The 15,461-nt window shown below is 41.4% G+C and overlaps 2 protein-coding genes across 7 annotated transcripts in view; both read right to left on the bottom strand.

Moving 5' to 3' along the window:
• The window catches only part of EDC3 (enhancer of mRNA decapping 3), a 649,718-nt gene that overhangs the window by 607,954 nt on the left and 26,303 nt on the right, over positions 1–15,461 (bottom strand). The window lies entirely within an intron of this gene.
• The window catches only part of HMG20A (high mobility group 20A), a 38,612-nt gene continuing 26,220 nt past the window's right edge, over positions 3,070–15,461 (bottom strand). For 4 of the 5 annotated variants that reach the window (XM_027888273.1, XM_027888301.1, XM_027888264.1 and 1 more), the window contains 6 exons: positions 14,533–14,665; positions 14,126–14,157; positions 9,750–9,825; positions 8,879–9,094; positions 8,119–8,262; positions 3,070–5,862 (listed from right to left, as the gene is read on the bottom strand). In XM_027888273.1, the coding sequence (XP_027744074.1) occupies positions 8,126–8,262; positions 8,879–9,094; positions 9,750–9,825; positions 14,126–14,157; positions 14,533–14,665 (594 nt within the window). In that variant the 3' untranslated portion in view covers positions 3,070–5,862; positions 8,119–8,125. The remainder of the gene's footprint in view (positions 5,863–8,118; positions 8,263–8,878; positions 9,095–9,749; positions 9,826–14,125; positions 14,158–14,532; positions 14,666–15,461) is intronic. The other variant, XM_027888292.1, reaches the window with a different exon arrangement.

Raw genomic sequence — 15,461 nt, 5'->3', positions numbered from 1 at the left:
TTATGTACCCACAGCTCCTGCTGGTTGGGAAGCAGGAGAAGTCAGCTGTGCCAATTGTATGTATCAGCCAACACAGAGTCAGCTTTAGCCACACAGATTCCTTTATCACAGCCATTCCTGGCTGTAAGAACAACTTCCAACCCAAGCAAGCTCAGATCATGTTTTAGATGCTGTAGCAGCACTCCCTTGTCACCCAGACTTGCTGCACCACTTCCACCCTGACCAGTTCCCAAAGCGTGGTAGGAAAAGAGCAACATATCCACATGAAACAAAGCTAGAAATTCATTTAAAAAATCCAAACACCAAACTCCCAAGAAACTGCTATCTGCCTAGAACAAAACAAGGGAATTGACTTCAGCTTTCACATGCAGAAGGTCTGGCCCACACTGCCAGGCTTTCTCACTCTCACTCCAAGATACCTTGGAGATACCAAGATGGATCATCAGAGGGCACTGCTTTCCCCAGCAGAAAATGGGTTCTTTTCCTTACATGGACAGAGATTTCAGACATCTGGAAATGCACATTTACCATGCAACTGTGAAGTCCTGAAACTAGGGTGCAGCTGGAATTCCATTTTCACATTTGCTATTTTTCCTCCTCAAAAGCACGTCAAGAATGCATGGAATTTGCAGGCCTGAATTCAAACTTACTGAGGCTGAAAACTCAACCATTTCTGCACTGGCATTAGGTGAACACAAACCTCAAGAATAAAGGCAAATTCTATTCCTGTATCCTCTTATTCCTTCTGCCTTTATCCTACAAAGTCCCTTAGCAGATTTTTAAAGAGGTGAAGGTAATTCTTAACCACCTCCTTCAGAAAAAAAATGGGCTGTAAACAGACCAACATTCTTCTCCTCCTCCAACATTCAAGAAACAAAAGCAACTTGGGCAGAAATTTGAAGTGGCACTGAGGAAAAGAAACTTCCTCTGAGAAGAATTACAACACTGATACAGTTGTTAACATCCATTTTGAAGGGTGAGCAGTTGAAACTGTGTTTGTAAGGCCTCATATTGCAGCAAGGGATTTCTCTGCAAGTATCCTGGGCTTAAGCAGTTTCTCAAATAAATTAGATGAGGGAATTCTCTCTTGATTAACACTAGAACAGATTTAATAAAACTAAAACTGCCAATATAAGATAGAAAGAGAAATCCCACGGGACTGTTATTCCAGAACAAAAACTAGAACTTGCTCTGTTCCTACCTCTCCATGTATTCGGTTGATGAAACATTTTTCTTTTCAATTTAAGGAAACCAGCCAAAAATCTGGACAGGCAAAACTCTTTATACTTAAGTTTTTGGAATCCAAATTTATAAAAAAAATTAGATGGATTGCAATACACATAATTCCAGGGGAAAGTGAGAATGCCTTTCACCTTCCAGAAGAAAAGTGATCGAAGTTACAAACCTGTAAATAGAATATTTAGCAACTTAGGGAGAGGAACCATTTCATCAACAGGAAAATAAACCTTATATCTTACAACAACTTGCACTTTTATATCTTCAGACACACAAATCAGTATCTATGCAGTAAGTTGTCAAAAAAAACCAAAGCCCTACATCGTAAGAATTACAGGTTTATTATTACAACCCATAAATGAGTTTGTATAAATGCTATTCCTTGTATTACACATAAGGGATGTGGATACTTCACCACACACCAAAATGAACACAAACACGTATTCATTTTGTACAGCACATACAAAATCCAGAGATTTTGCAATTAGGGTGGCAAATCATGAACGTATTTTAAAAAAGGTAAAGTTAAAAAAGCTTAAAAAGCCTCAATAGTACTAGCACTGAAGAAGAAAGAAGCAGCAAAACTATTCATGGTTCACAAGCAGAAAGATTCTATGGTAGTAGTAGAGGATAGGCCTCAATGTACTCCTGACTGAAGGATACAAGTGAACTGAAGCAGAAGATTAAAAAGACCCAATTTCAGTTTCCAGATACATTATCAACAGGAACCTGCCCGAGAAAAGAGGAAGTGATCTCTTCCTCTCAAGAGCCCGAAGCCCTCAGATCCCTCTAACTTCCCCGGGATGATTATTAATCATCGGTCCAATTGACCAGCTGCAGAGTAAACAGGGGGGAACAAACAGGAACAAACAGCGGAAACATTACACCACATTGCCTCAAATTGAGCATGAGTTACCACCATCTGCTCCTGGTGCCACGTACAGGACCACAGGTTAGAAAGGAATTATGTCTTTTTCTCTTATTATGAGCTTATTGCTGCTTTGCACTCATTTTTTCCTCTGGGTATGCACCTGTTTTGCTGTTACTTTCTCCAGCTCTGGATCAGCCATCACACAGCAGTTATTCTCCAACATAAGCTTTCCCTGTATTCCTTCTACTTTTAGTGTCTTTATTATTACATAATTAGTGTTTTAAAAAACTCCAAGGCGTTGTAAATCTCAAGGTACAGTCTGTCCCAGCTAGCAGATAGTACTGAGCCTGTTGGTATAAACAGACCAGGCATTAATTTGGTAATCAAAATAATGAGATGTGAACACAAAAGTAGCAAAGACGTGGCTTTTTACAGCACTGTGACCTCAGAAGGAGCACCAGTGCGGGCAGAAGTCATCCAAACTCCCCTACAGAGGCCCTACACCAAGTGCCAATGTCATGAGGCTCCAGTTTTGCTTCATTCTCAGTGAGCAGCAGGGAAGAGATGATAAAAATTTAGCAGGGGAAAAGAAAACCAAGTAGGGAGCAACAGGTTTGATACAGAAGGTTCTTACAGGAAAAGAAAATCAATATGGTGGTGGGAAATTGGGGAGGACAAAGGAAGATAAGGATGTCAAAAGAAGGCTCAGCAACAGATGTGACAAATTTGAAGTTACTCAAGTTGGGGAAGGGCCCTGACAACCATTACCTAAAATCAGAGGCTTTCATCACTATAAATTACAACCTAAATTCCTTCGGCTTCTTCAGGGGAAGACACTTCAGATGGAGAGGGGGTACATTGTTTCCTTTCAAAGGTTAACACGGAGTTGCCAAAATCTGACAAGAGATCAATGCTAGTAAAAGTTGTTCCAGAAAATGCAGTTAAAAGTGAATCAGAATGGATTCAACGTTGAACAATTTTAATGAAGCAAGTGTCAAACAACAACATCAACTTCTTAAAAACAAAGGAGCTCCAAAGTTTAATTACAAAAACATTGTACAGAAAACTTGGCATCTCAACAATTCCGAACACATTAATCCAGTAAATGGATTCTGTTTTCATATATTTCTCTTAACATTTCTTTAAGTGACAAAAGCATTTTATTCCACTCTTCTCCTTGACACACACTTCATTTTTTACTTTTTTTTTTTTTAATCAGTCAACACTGAAAAATGTAAACTGAAGTGACACTCTGAAAACACTGGAAAGAAAATCCATTTTATAGGGTTAATCAACGTAAATAAGAAGCTTCTTAATGAGACAAAACATCATCTGTCACATCATCAGTGAACAAGAACTTAGTCTTCCCCCAGATGCCTCAAGATGGATAATCCACCTCCCTTCCTTGTGGGAAAAAGCAAGAGATTTGTCAGCCCCAGCTAATAATATCACCTTAGATTTTCTACCCCGTGACACTTGCTCGCTGCTCAGCAGAGAGTGATGTACGAGCAACGCGCCACGAGCCGAGAGCTGCCCGGGGCTTCTGCAGCCACCAGACCTCACTGACAGCATGGACGTGTTACAGCCTGAAACCGCATCCTTCCACCACCTCACGTGGAATTCCTGGAGTGAGTATCTTTGTGGGATACGGCTCCAGGAGTTAGGTAGGACGCCACGGACTTCGGGATTTTGTAAAACGACTTTTGGCTACGCAGTGCACTTTGGCCACTTTATACAGTAGCAAACATCACCACTTCTAAAAAAACAAGATACACACAGGAGATTAAGGTATTGGTGCTTCTTCTGGAGACATTAACAACCTGTGGGATTTACAACATTCATTACAGAACCCACTAAAACAATTCATGCCAACATCAGCTGGTCTCATCCATGCTATACAAAGCAGAGGTCGATGCAGCAAACTGAGGTTTCTTTTTGTGAAGTCTTGAAAGCAAACAGAAGACAAGAGAAAGGAGTTTCCTCCCTGAAGGAAGACTTGAATTTACCTGCAAATCCCTGCTGCTTGGCTACAGCAGTAAGCCCAGGAAGAAGCAGAGACCAGGGCATACCACGTGTTGACCTGGAGATGGCTTCAGGCCAGCATGAAGTCCATGTGTGCAGCACAGGAAGAGAAGAAACTGCTTTTTAACCTTCACAATATTTGTGCCACAGATACATTAAAGTGATGCTGACTGCAACACACTCCAGTAACGAAAGCAACCTCCAATTTGTAACAGGGAATCTTAAAAGATGTCTTCAGGAGAAGCAAAGAGATTGTCACGTGGAAAAAAGAGCATTTCAACCTCTACCATAAGGCCCAGAGACGTCCAACGAGTGCTGAGCCAAATCAGCAATTTGACAGGAACCAAGGGGCAGCAAATGTTTTGCATAAGTCAGTGCAGACAGTGGGTGCCTTCATCTTTCACAGGAGGTGTGGTGGAGCTCAGCAAGGTTACAGATTCAAGCATGCAGAGCTCAACTTGACACAACTGAAAAGGCCATTTAGGTCACACTGGAAGGTGAAATGCTGAGTGCTGCAGGCTCCATGGGCTGTACCTGAACTGTACAAAAGGTGAGAGCACACACAGGTTGTAACGCAGAATTCTGTGGGCTGCTACATGGACCTAGCTGCTAATAGCTTTCTCTGCTCTAATAATTCATGGAAAAAATATACGTGCTGCTTCCAGGCATCTTGCTTCCCAGCACTGATTTCAGGAGGGCAGAGAAATAAAAAAGAAGCAATCCACCTGCTCATTTCTCTTTTTACAGAGAGCTGTTCTCCCCATGAGATCATTCTCTCAAGAAGGCAGTAACATTAAATTAGACTGAGCTGTGTATCAGAGGAAGGGCAAGCTTTGTGGTTTTAGCCTAAAACAGAGAATCCTATTTATCCCTGCTGAGAAGAACTAACATTGCACTTTCTATCTTGATTTCCACTGACCTTTGTGATGGTAAAATGCTCTGCAAACATTTTCAAGAGATAACAGGACTTTCACAGAAGAGCAGGATGCTATGTGCAAGAGAGGTGCTCAGGGAGAAGGAGGAGAGAGGAAGTCTGTCTCATAGTAGAATCAAGTCACAAAGCATCAGCCACAGCCAGTCTCTAGCAGGGAGCAAACACACTTGGTAGAAATTGCAGGCTAACACAAAAAAAAACCAGGATTCTGCTTAAGAAAAGCTTATATAAACATAGCAGGCAGCACAGGACAAGACAGTGTTCCAAGGAGGACTCCCTGTTACAGCAGAGAGCACGAGCACTGCTATTCCAGGACTGCAAGAATCAGTAAACCAGATCAAAGGGAGAAAACAAGTGAAAGAAGGTAACCCCACAGGATAAACATGAAAACAAAATAGAAAGACACTAGAAGACATTAGGCAATATAACACATCAAAGTTATTTCTACAACACATACGCTGACTTCGTGTCACGAGCTGAGATTTCATCTCCACAGCCAGCCAGTCCACAGAACGCAGGCACCCTCACACCCAGCAAAACTCATAAAAAATGTAGATTGCACAGAACTTGCATGCTCGTAAATATTCACACAGAGGACAGTTCCAAGTGTTCAGTGGGCGGTGTCCGTGGCTTCTTAAGACCTTTTAATGCATTGATCTGTTTGTCTCCCTGACAAACCACACACGGGAAGGGCCCAGGACAAACCTGCCATCCTCCCTCCCACCCTCGTCTTTCCCTCATGGCTTCTTATTCCACACTGGCCAAAAGAAATTTGTAAAGCTTCCCCGGGTCACGAGACCTGCAGATGAAACAGAAAATAAGTGTTAGAAGACTACAATCTGCCAGGACTAAACAGGCACGGGGACATTATTTTTTGGACGTTTTATCCGAAAACACAACCTCAAGTATAGCAAAGCAGCCTATAGAGACAAAAATGAACTGAGTTTGTTTCCATCCAGAGTGCTAAATAACAAAAACCCTTCCTCTTCTTCCTGTATGGTGTGTTTGCACAAAGAAGTTTTTACCATGTAGCACAGAAAAACCAAAGTACTCACCAGTTTAGTCACCCACTCCCTAAATACAATGTACTAAGCCACCCAAAACCACCTCAGATCTGGGAAATGCAGTTGTTTTCAGGAGTACCATAACAGTTCTCTATGGCACTGATGTGGAATGTGTCTCAACCTCAAAGAGACCATTTGGTTGACAGAGATGACATTCAGAATTAATATACCTCATATGCACGTTAACAAAGGGACGCTGATGATGACAGTTTGTTGATATGGTTTATCATGTACCAGGTGAATCTTTCTATACAAAGCTTCCTTGCTTTCTAGGGAATCTCTACCATTTCCTAGGTTTGCATCCAACAAAACCCAACTTTCTTCCTTCCAAAATCGTCACAAAATATAATCATTGCCAAGTGCAAGTCAGCGTGATTAGCAGTCCCGATGAATTACTTGATCATTATATTTAGTTACAAACTAGGTGACTATCAATCACCTTTTAAATTACTTCACACTGCTTTGTTACTGAAAAGAGGAAAGGTATTGGTGGGGAAGGGGAAAGTGAAAGGAGTACTATTTTTCAAATTGAAAGTAGAAACAAGAATTGCAATTACAGCTGAATGCAGTTTATCCAAGAAAATTACACTCGCATTTTTAGCAGCACAGGAAGTGTCCAACATTCAGGAAATATGAAGCCACCTGACAGGAGAATGAAAGTCTAGATTTTAGTAGCCTTGAGATAAGATTTCTCTGGCAAGGTGCTTAGAGGACAAACACCCATTTCAGGGCCTGGCACGCCCTTCTAATAACTGATGGATGAGAAACTGCTTTCCCTCTTATCCTTTCCGTAAAACCTCCCCTCCCCCAATTCTCTTTCCGAGTTTGAGTGCTAATTGAAAACAGAATACGAAAATGAGGAGGTTGATGAGCTGCTGAAAAATCCCAGACCTGGATCGACAAGCTGTTCCCTTCACAAATAGCAGCAGTAAAGGCACTTCTTTATTCTGCTGGGAGCTCAGTCATCTCTTAGAACTACAGTCCGTTCCATCTGGCTACCCTCCGGAAGGACAATGATCTTCCAGCTTAAGCCACACTATAATGGGAAATGTGTAATTAACTGTTCTACACAGCATCACAAAAGGTCAGAATCAGAAAGGATGAAAAGCCCTGTCTTCATATTTGCAGATGGCACAAGGCAGCTGCATTTGCATTTCTAAACACCATTCAAGACATGTACAGTAGATCTCTCCATAATAAGGGCCTGAAGAATGCAGGTATGTACTTTGTTAAAACAGAAATGGGCAAACTCCTCATGGCTGCGAGGGCTGTGCACCATGGGGAAGTGGGGGACTAGGAGGTGTGGGAAATGCAAAGCAGCACAGTAATGAAGAAAGACTGGTATTTATTTCTTTGTAGATTGGTTTTTTCTACTCTGTTCTCTATTACAGTTTCCTAAGCTGTTGAACAGGAACAAAAACACAGAATCAGGAGCTCAATAATAATCTATGCAAAAGCCACATGAAATTAGAGTCTCAGCAAATGCTATGTATAGCCTAAACCATATATCAGTACTTCATTTACATGTAAACCTTCGTAATCAGAAGAGTTGTAGTACAGGTGCTACAGAGCAGGTAATTGTAGAATATTTTCAGTTTATAACAGAGTTGAGTTCCCCTGTAATCTCTTGAAACAAAAAACTTCCCTGTAGCCATCAGATTCTACAATTAATGCTGAATTTTTCTGGTTTACTTCACTCGCGAAAGGAACCTCCCTCTAAATTAGTCACCCTGTTACCATTCTGTCAGTACTTTTATTCACCTCATACAAATACAAAAAGGTTTTGGAGCTAAGGGGGAATTTCAGAACCCTTCAATGCCATTGGATGCTTTCAACCCTATTTGACTTCCATTAAGACAACTCGCTCCTGCGGCTTCGAGGAAGAAACGTTTTTGATGGTACAATGTGGTGATCAGCACAAGAATCAGCGTCAGAACAGGTGCCAGAGGTACAGAGGAGATGCCAGGAGCAGCCCAAGAGGGAAGACTCACCCAGTCACTAGCGCTCCAGCCTGTTCACCACGTCCCGGACTGTGGCGATGAGGTTCTCGTTCTCCTGGGGGTTTGCCAGAATAATACTGTGCAGTCTGTTCATGTAGGAGTCAATGGTCTCCATCGTGGGTGTTTCCCCGCTACCTACAGTTGATGTGGTAAAATGAGCCACGGGGTATTTCCATGACCACAGCAATTCCAACAAGTTCACAGTAATTTGTGCCAACACTCAGTCTGCTATAGGAGGTGATTTTGCCACACACCACCTCTTGTGACAGGGTCTGTAAAACAGTGTCCTCCTAACTCCACAAAATGAGCAGTCCCAAGGATATCAGGACTAATGACGCATGGTTCTCTTTGATTTGGGTCTCATAGTTGATTATAACAAACTCTCTCAGCTGGGCATTCACAGTATCTAAGTGGATTCCCTGGCAGCTGACAATACAGACACAGCCTTTCTTTTCATCAAGGAACTTGCAGGTCCTGTCTTTTCCATTTAGTAACATTTTCATAAAGCAAGTCAAGTAAGAGCAAGGACTGAACGTGCGTCTCACTTTATTAGGAAGAGTAAGAGCAGTAAGAAAATAAATGTCATGCTGAAATAAAGCACTGGCACTACACTTCCCCCTACCTGCATTTTAAATATTTCACTATCTAAGACAACAAAAGCTCAGAAACAGCCAACAGCAGGCCACGTGTTCCGAGTTCACAGCACGGCGTACACAGGAGCAGTTAAACTCAACATGCCAGAGGGTCTCACCTGGCAGTGGGACTCCAGCAAAGCTGGAGGTGAGTGCCTGGCGCAGGGTCTCCAGGTGCTGCTGCAGCACCGTGTTGCGGCTGCGCTCCTGGATCACGTCCACCTCCAGCTTCTCCACGGCAGTGCGCATGCTCTCCACGTGCTTCTGCAGCGCCGCGTTCCTCTCCTCGAACTCCATGTTGGATTTGCGCAGCTGCCGCAGCTCCGCCTCGCGCGCTGTGAACATCGACCCGGCCCCACGCAGTCAGAAGGATATTAAGAACATTTCAAATGCATTCAGAGTGACAGAGCTTAGCAGCAACAGTGAGAAGCCTACAGACAAGATACCAGTTGCAAAAATACTTTTCTATGGATCATCATGAAAAGTGACTGAATCTGAACTCTGTTCCATCAAGAAAGTCTCCAGGCAAAAAATACTGAGGTCTTGGGACACACAGCTACGAAAAGAGAGTAACAGAGAATGTATCAGGGGAATCTTCCACATAGTGGTGTGGAGGGGTGCTAACCAGCTAACCAGCCTGAATCATCATCATGCTTCATCTTAGGTATTTCTTGGAGTTAGATGATCTTTAAGGTCCCTTCTAACCAAGGCAACTCTTTAGAACAGCAGCTCCAGCTTGGACTGCCTGAAATAACAGCAAAGGGAGCTTAAACATCAGAAACATTCTCTAAAATGACTAATTAGGGAAGACAAAGCCAGGAAAAACTGCTTGGCAGACATTGTGCTCATACACAGGTAAGGTAAAAGCAGAAGCTGTACCCAAGTCATTACCTGAGCTGAGATGGGAGAGTGCAAGGACTCTCCAGCCAGGCAGCATCTGGCAAAAACTCTAGAAAAGCAAAGAAAGGGTCCTGCAAGAGTCTGACTTACCTTTACTGTGATTCAGGAACTCTTCTGTGAAGATTGGAATATCAAAGACAGATCTCTCCTTTGTATCGGCTTCTTTCTGCAAAATAGAGAATAATAACATAGCTTAACAGTTTGTTTTCAGCAATTCACTTAACTGCTTTGATCATGAAAATAGAAAAGCAGGGAGACCAAAAACTGAGGCAGCTAAAAAGCTGTATGGATAAAAGACATTTCCAGCTTCTACCAAGACAAGCCAAAGGGTATGTCTCAGTTTTTTAAGATACAGGTTTAATCACAGCCAAATACCATTATTAAGAAATATCATGTAACATTCTAAAATACAGCCTTTCACCCTAACAACTTTACACATGAGAATAATTCAGTTTTAAAACTATCTGAATGTATTTATATTTTTCACCACAAACCAACTGACACATTCTGAAATAGTCTCTACAGAAATACCAACAAACAGGAGACAGAGCGAGCAAAATGCACAATAAGTTTCATGGTTCTTGGCCTTTCACCACCAAAGCAAAAAAACCAAAACACACTTTTAAATTCGGAAATGCTCTATAACTTGGTCAAAAAACAACCCTAAAAAACTTGATTTGACTCAAGGCAAAAAAACCCTACTATAATATACTTCAGTCACCACTTCTGTGTGTCAAAGGGCAATTAATGGCTTGCTTTAGCTCCTGCACTGTTATTGGCAAAGCCAAAGCAGATTTGGTTTGATAAACTGCAGCAACTACAATCAATCTGTACCTTAACACAGAAACAAAGCTAAGCACGAAAGAATGTCTGTGGAGAACAAAGGCTTTTTAAAACTCTCAAACACCACAGTTGACAAAGTACCACAAACTCATGGCCCAGACCTGCAGCGTTACACGTGATTTGGTGTCCAGCACACAACCTAAATGTTTAAAAGCTGACAAGGGAATTCTGGCCCCTGAGCTCAGAGTATCACATTGATGTCTGCCACAAGAAAGGGGCTAGAGGGGGTGAGCTGAATGCCATTTGGCAGTCAACCAAGGCTCAGGTAGTCTGTCTTTACCTGAAGAGACAGACTGTCAATTGATTGCTTTTAAAGATAAGCTGACTTTTATTGTCTGGTAGAGTTACAGCTGAGGAGCTCTGTGTTTACCGAGTGAGAACTCAAACCTCACTTGGCATGAATCAACTGAAGACACACTAGAAACAGGCAAGAGTGGGGGAAGGGGTAACAAACCTCCCCAGCTCTGAGAGGCACAGCTTTGGGTTCGTGATCACACGTGCTTTTCACTGAAGATTTTACAAATGCTGCTACAGGGAGAACATCAAGAGTGTGTATTTAGCAATGAGAAGTCAGGTACAGAAATGTGAAGAATGCATTCATTTCCTCTGAACACTCCCTAGATGGCTAGGAATTCATTTCATCCCAAAATCCAGAATCTCAACATCCATGTGCACTAGCTGTTGGCAGTTAGGAAGCTTGGTTAGAACACTTACAGAACATCTATCTTAAACATTCTAATTCGTGCTTGTCAGTGCTACCTGCATGTAAAGAGTCATTGGCTTGGATCATCACTGGCTGCTAGGGAACAGATGGTGGAGGAGAGAGTACTGCAAAGAGAAGGTATTCTACTGGCAGCCCTAGGATACAGGTTCTTCAGGTAAGAACCAGAAAATATTAAAGCCATTAGAGGAAACTGTTCAGCTTCCAAAAAGCAACCAAAAAATTCCACTAAACAGAAGTGTGATAATGAAAACCATCATCACTCTCCCACTGCAGAATACATTACCCAGCACATTAAAGCTCCCCCTGAGAACTCTCAAGTACCTAAGCCACTCCGAGGATCACTGAAAATTAAAATGATAGGGCTTTGATTGCCTCCCATTGAAAAGGCCCCAGTCTGTTCTCTCAGTAGTCCCTCAAACCAGAAGAGAACCAAAGTTTTTTCTATCATTTGCCTTAAACAAGACTGATATACTTCCAGATTGTCAATAAACAGTTATTAAAACTTGAGGTTGAACTTGGCAGGTTCTGGAACAAATCAGACTTGAAGTTCTTACAGACATGGTGAAGTATGGTAAAGACAAAACTGAGATTTTGGGGGGGTTTAAGCTCCCCCTTCCTGGTATGGTCAGGCTGCAGATAATGAAAGGATCAGATATAAATACAGTACTTTATTAAGTGTTCTCAGAGAAGATGCATTTCTTATGTGCTCATACTACAGCAGCCATTTCCCTGTCTTCAAAGGTCTTAGATACCACCAGGCAATGCCTTATCTCCTTGACAGGTGCATAAACCTTGGAAATCTTAGTGGTAAAAAGTATAACTGTCTGCATGAAGATAGACCTACTTGGAATCGAACAGCTTGAGGAAATAAAAAATACCAGAACAATGGAGAACACTTATCAAGGATTTCAGTCACTGCTGATGACAACAGTTCCAGTGTATACTCATATGTATGAAACTAGAATTTGGAAGAAGAAAAATGTTCTATTTCATGTCCACAGATGAGCTCATGAGACAGTCATCCATGTTTTTCAAGTCTATTTAAAGTTCTCTCTCATCCTTTAGTTTTATTTTATTATAATTCATATTTGAATTGCCTATTACAATGCTTTCTAGAGGTCATCTCATTGTATATATACAATATTTAGAATGACTTCAACAGTGACTCACAGAAACTAAATCATGAACACTGAAGTGGAGCAAGGGGAGGAAAAAGAGGTTTCTTTGACCTTACTTTCTTATATTCTCTCAAGAAATAATTTAATCAGTTAGTACCTACTAATCACAAACACAGGAACAACAGCAGAAAGAAGCAAGACAACAAAAAGCTTTAACCTCACTTTCAGCAACAACTTGAGTATGTACTTCAAGAGCAATCTGAGTTTTTTTTTGCTTATTCCTGCACAGGATTATAATACTTGACTTCCCTGCACGAAGAATGTGAAAGCATATTGGGTGATAAGTATGTGGGATTTTATAATATAAAGGTGAAAAACACCAAGCAGTCAAAGGCACAGTTTCAGAGAAGGATGTGTAACAGGTTGTTAGTTCAACCATGTCATGGTGTTCAGCTGTATCTGAGGAAGTTTAAAAGTCCCCCAGAGTGAGGAGGACTCCATTTTAACCCCATTTCTGATGTGACATACCAGCAATGATGGCTTAAAAGTGAGAAGGATAAGAGATAAGACTCTGAATTTGTATCATTTAAAGGTTATGTAATAGTCACAGTCAACCTAGAACTGGAAGCCTTCAGTAATGTGTTTTTGTACAATTAAAGACAAACTCAGATTCAGTGATGGGGACCACGTATTTCTAAAAATTAATCTTACTGCAATTTCCTTTAAGAGTTAATAAAAGGCTTATAAAAAAACATCCTACCAAAGCATTTTCCTGAAAGTGAAACTTTATTTTCCTGCAGGTTGACAACACCAGCAGTTGCCTCTCAGCAGTGCACAGCCTTGTCACTATTGTAATAAACACATTAGAAACCAACTGGATTGCTTTCCCAAGGCAAAAAAACCTCACAAAGAAAAACAGATCTTTCAGAAAGCCCTACTGCTTACAAGTGAAGAGGCTGTGTATAAACAAGATTTTTCATTGCTCTTAGTTTGCAATTTATTGGTAACCATGAAAGAAGCTCTGTGGCCCCGGGTAATGCAACTGGAGAAAGCTGCAGTGTTTCGAGGGGAGAGAGGCCACAGTCAACCAGGATGCACGAAATTTGTTACATGTCTCATCCACTTAATCAAGGGCATCTTATCTCCAGACATTATCACTCTTTTTTACAATATTTACATATGTAGAAGGAGGGGAGGACAGGAGGAGGTTTAAGCCAGACATTTTCCAATTATTTGGTTGCTTTACCTGTTTTCTTCTCAAGGAAGACACAAGCATTTGGGTTGCTGCAGAAAATCAGTACCTCAAAACAGCCACTCAAGGTGCTAACTTGGCAGATTTATCAAGGGTCTCAAGCTATTTAAAAGTTTTATCTCGATATTTACTTACCAAATAATAAAAATTCTCTGCTTTGAAAAATTTCTAAATAAAAATTCTGCAAGCTGAGCCTCTAACACATGAGGTAAAGGCTCAATTACACTGACTTGCACCCAGTGACTGCCTTAACTTACAAAACAGACCTATGTTTTATGTGTACCCTGTGTTTTCCCTCATCTCAGATCATTCCTACCTGCCCAAGACTTACCAAATTTAGTTTTCATCATACTAATGAGAGTACTCAGTTGTTTCTAAACTTTTGATCAAAACCTGCATAGAAAGAGGAAGAATTTTCACTCTTCTGTTTAGGGTTTCAACTGGCATAAACTGGGTTTTGACTTCCCTAGAAGTTTCTGTCACCTGAAAATCTACCCACTGATGTTAAGTGTAGAATGAAGAAGTTTACCTCGTGATCATGAGCTTGCTGTCTTGCTCCATCTGAAAAAGAAAACAAACAAGAAGTCTCCCAAAAATCCACAAGATTTGAGAAAGCAAGAACCAAAGAATTAAAGCAATTACACAACCATAATTACACAACGGTTCTAGAGAGGCAACTTGTGCAGCTTTCCTAGAAAGTCAACAGGAGCTGTGCCTAACTTGGATGCTTTTGGTGCACATCCTCCAACACAATCTCGACACGGCTAAATTTACATAAATCTGATCACTTTACACACAGCTGATGTAAATGTCATCGAAAGGACACATTCACTTTTTAACAAGTCTTTAAAGCGAAGGTTTTAAATGAGTGTCAGGGTTCATGACCGGCTGGGAATCTTCTATTCTAGCTCAGCACATTTTTGTCCCCTTCGATACCTTGTCTGTGCGATTTGCCTTTTTGCCTGTCCTGTGCTTTCCTGCTGAACACTTTGTAGGCTTCAGTCTTCTGGTACTGCTCCAGCTCCCGCATGTAACGCTCCTTGTCTCTGTCTGCTTCGTCGAGGTAGCGCTGAAACAAAAAAGTCCAAGAGTTTCAGGGAGTTTCCTCCCCTTGGGGAAGAAGGAAAGAAAGAAAAACAACTTGTCAGATGAAGGGCTGATCCATGTCACCTATGCAAACAGGAAAGGAGTGAAGAGACAGTGAGAATGGATGTGATTTCTGGATAAAATTACTGTATTCTGGTGTCCTATTTTGTCTCTTTTTTTAGCCAACTAACTATTCTGTTAACTCTGTTTTTGTTAGAGCTAGGAGGAATTTGCTACTAAGCTACTTCACTCAACTGACTGCTCCCTATACATTATAGACCAAACACTTCAGAATTCCTTTCCTGGGGCCAGGATTAAGTGCTGCCAAACAAGAAGACCTGATCAGATGATGCTTTATGGTTCACACCTGTAAAAGGGGGGTTTCAAATAGACTCTTGTTTTCATGCCCCACAGACAATAAGCACCAGCACACACTTGGCCCATCTGAGAGGTGAACAAAACATGATGGCCACTGCCAGGAGGAGCATAAAGGTAAGTGCCTGGCTTTAATTGATATACCCTGTCCTCATTTGGGTTGATAGAAACCTTTCTTATCAGCCTGAAGGTAGTTCACATATCTGCATGACAGAATGAGCTTCAGTGGAGAATTCTTTGGGGGAAGAGATGAAGTGAGAAACATTTAATGACTGGTCACAAATGCTTACTAACGGTATCCTTCCCAGAAAAAAGCTGCCTTCCCATTTTTTTCTCCTAAGGAGTTTAAAATTCAATGAGTGCAAGTATTAAAATCAGACTGAACCTTAGCCTGCTATGAGTTA

The sequence above is a fragment of the Empidonax traillii genome, unplaced genomic scaffold, assembly GCF_003031625.1.
Source record: "Empidonax traillii isolate 1590-97213 ecotype Southwest subspecies unplaced genomic scaffold, ASM303162v1 scaffold12:size2584012, whole genome shotgun sequence".
Classification (NCBI taxonomy): domain Eukaryota; kingdom Metazoa; phylum Chordata; class Aves; order Passeriformes; family Tyrannidae; genus Empidonax; species Empidonax traillii.
Note: the sequence above shows the minus strand (reverse complement) of the source record. Positions and strands in the feature narration are given on the sequence as shown.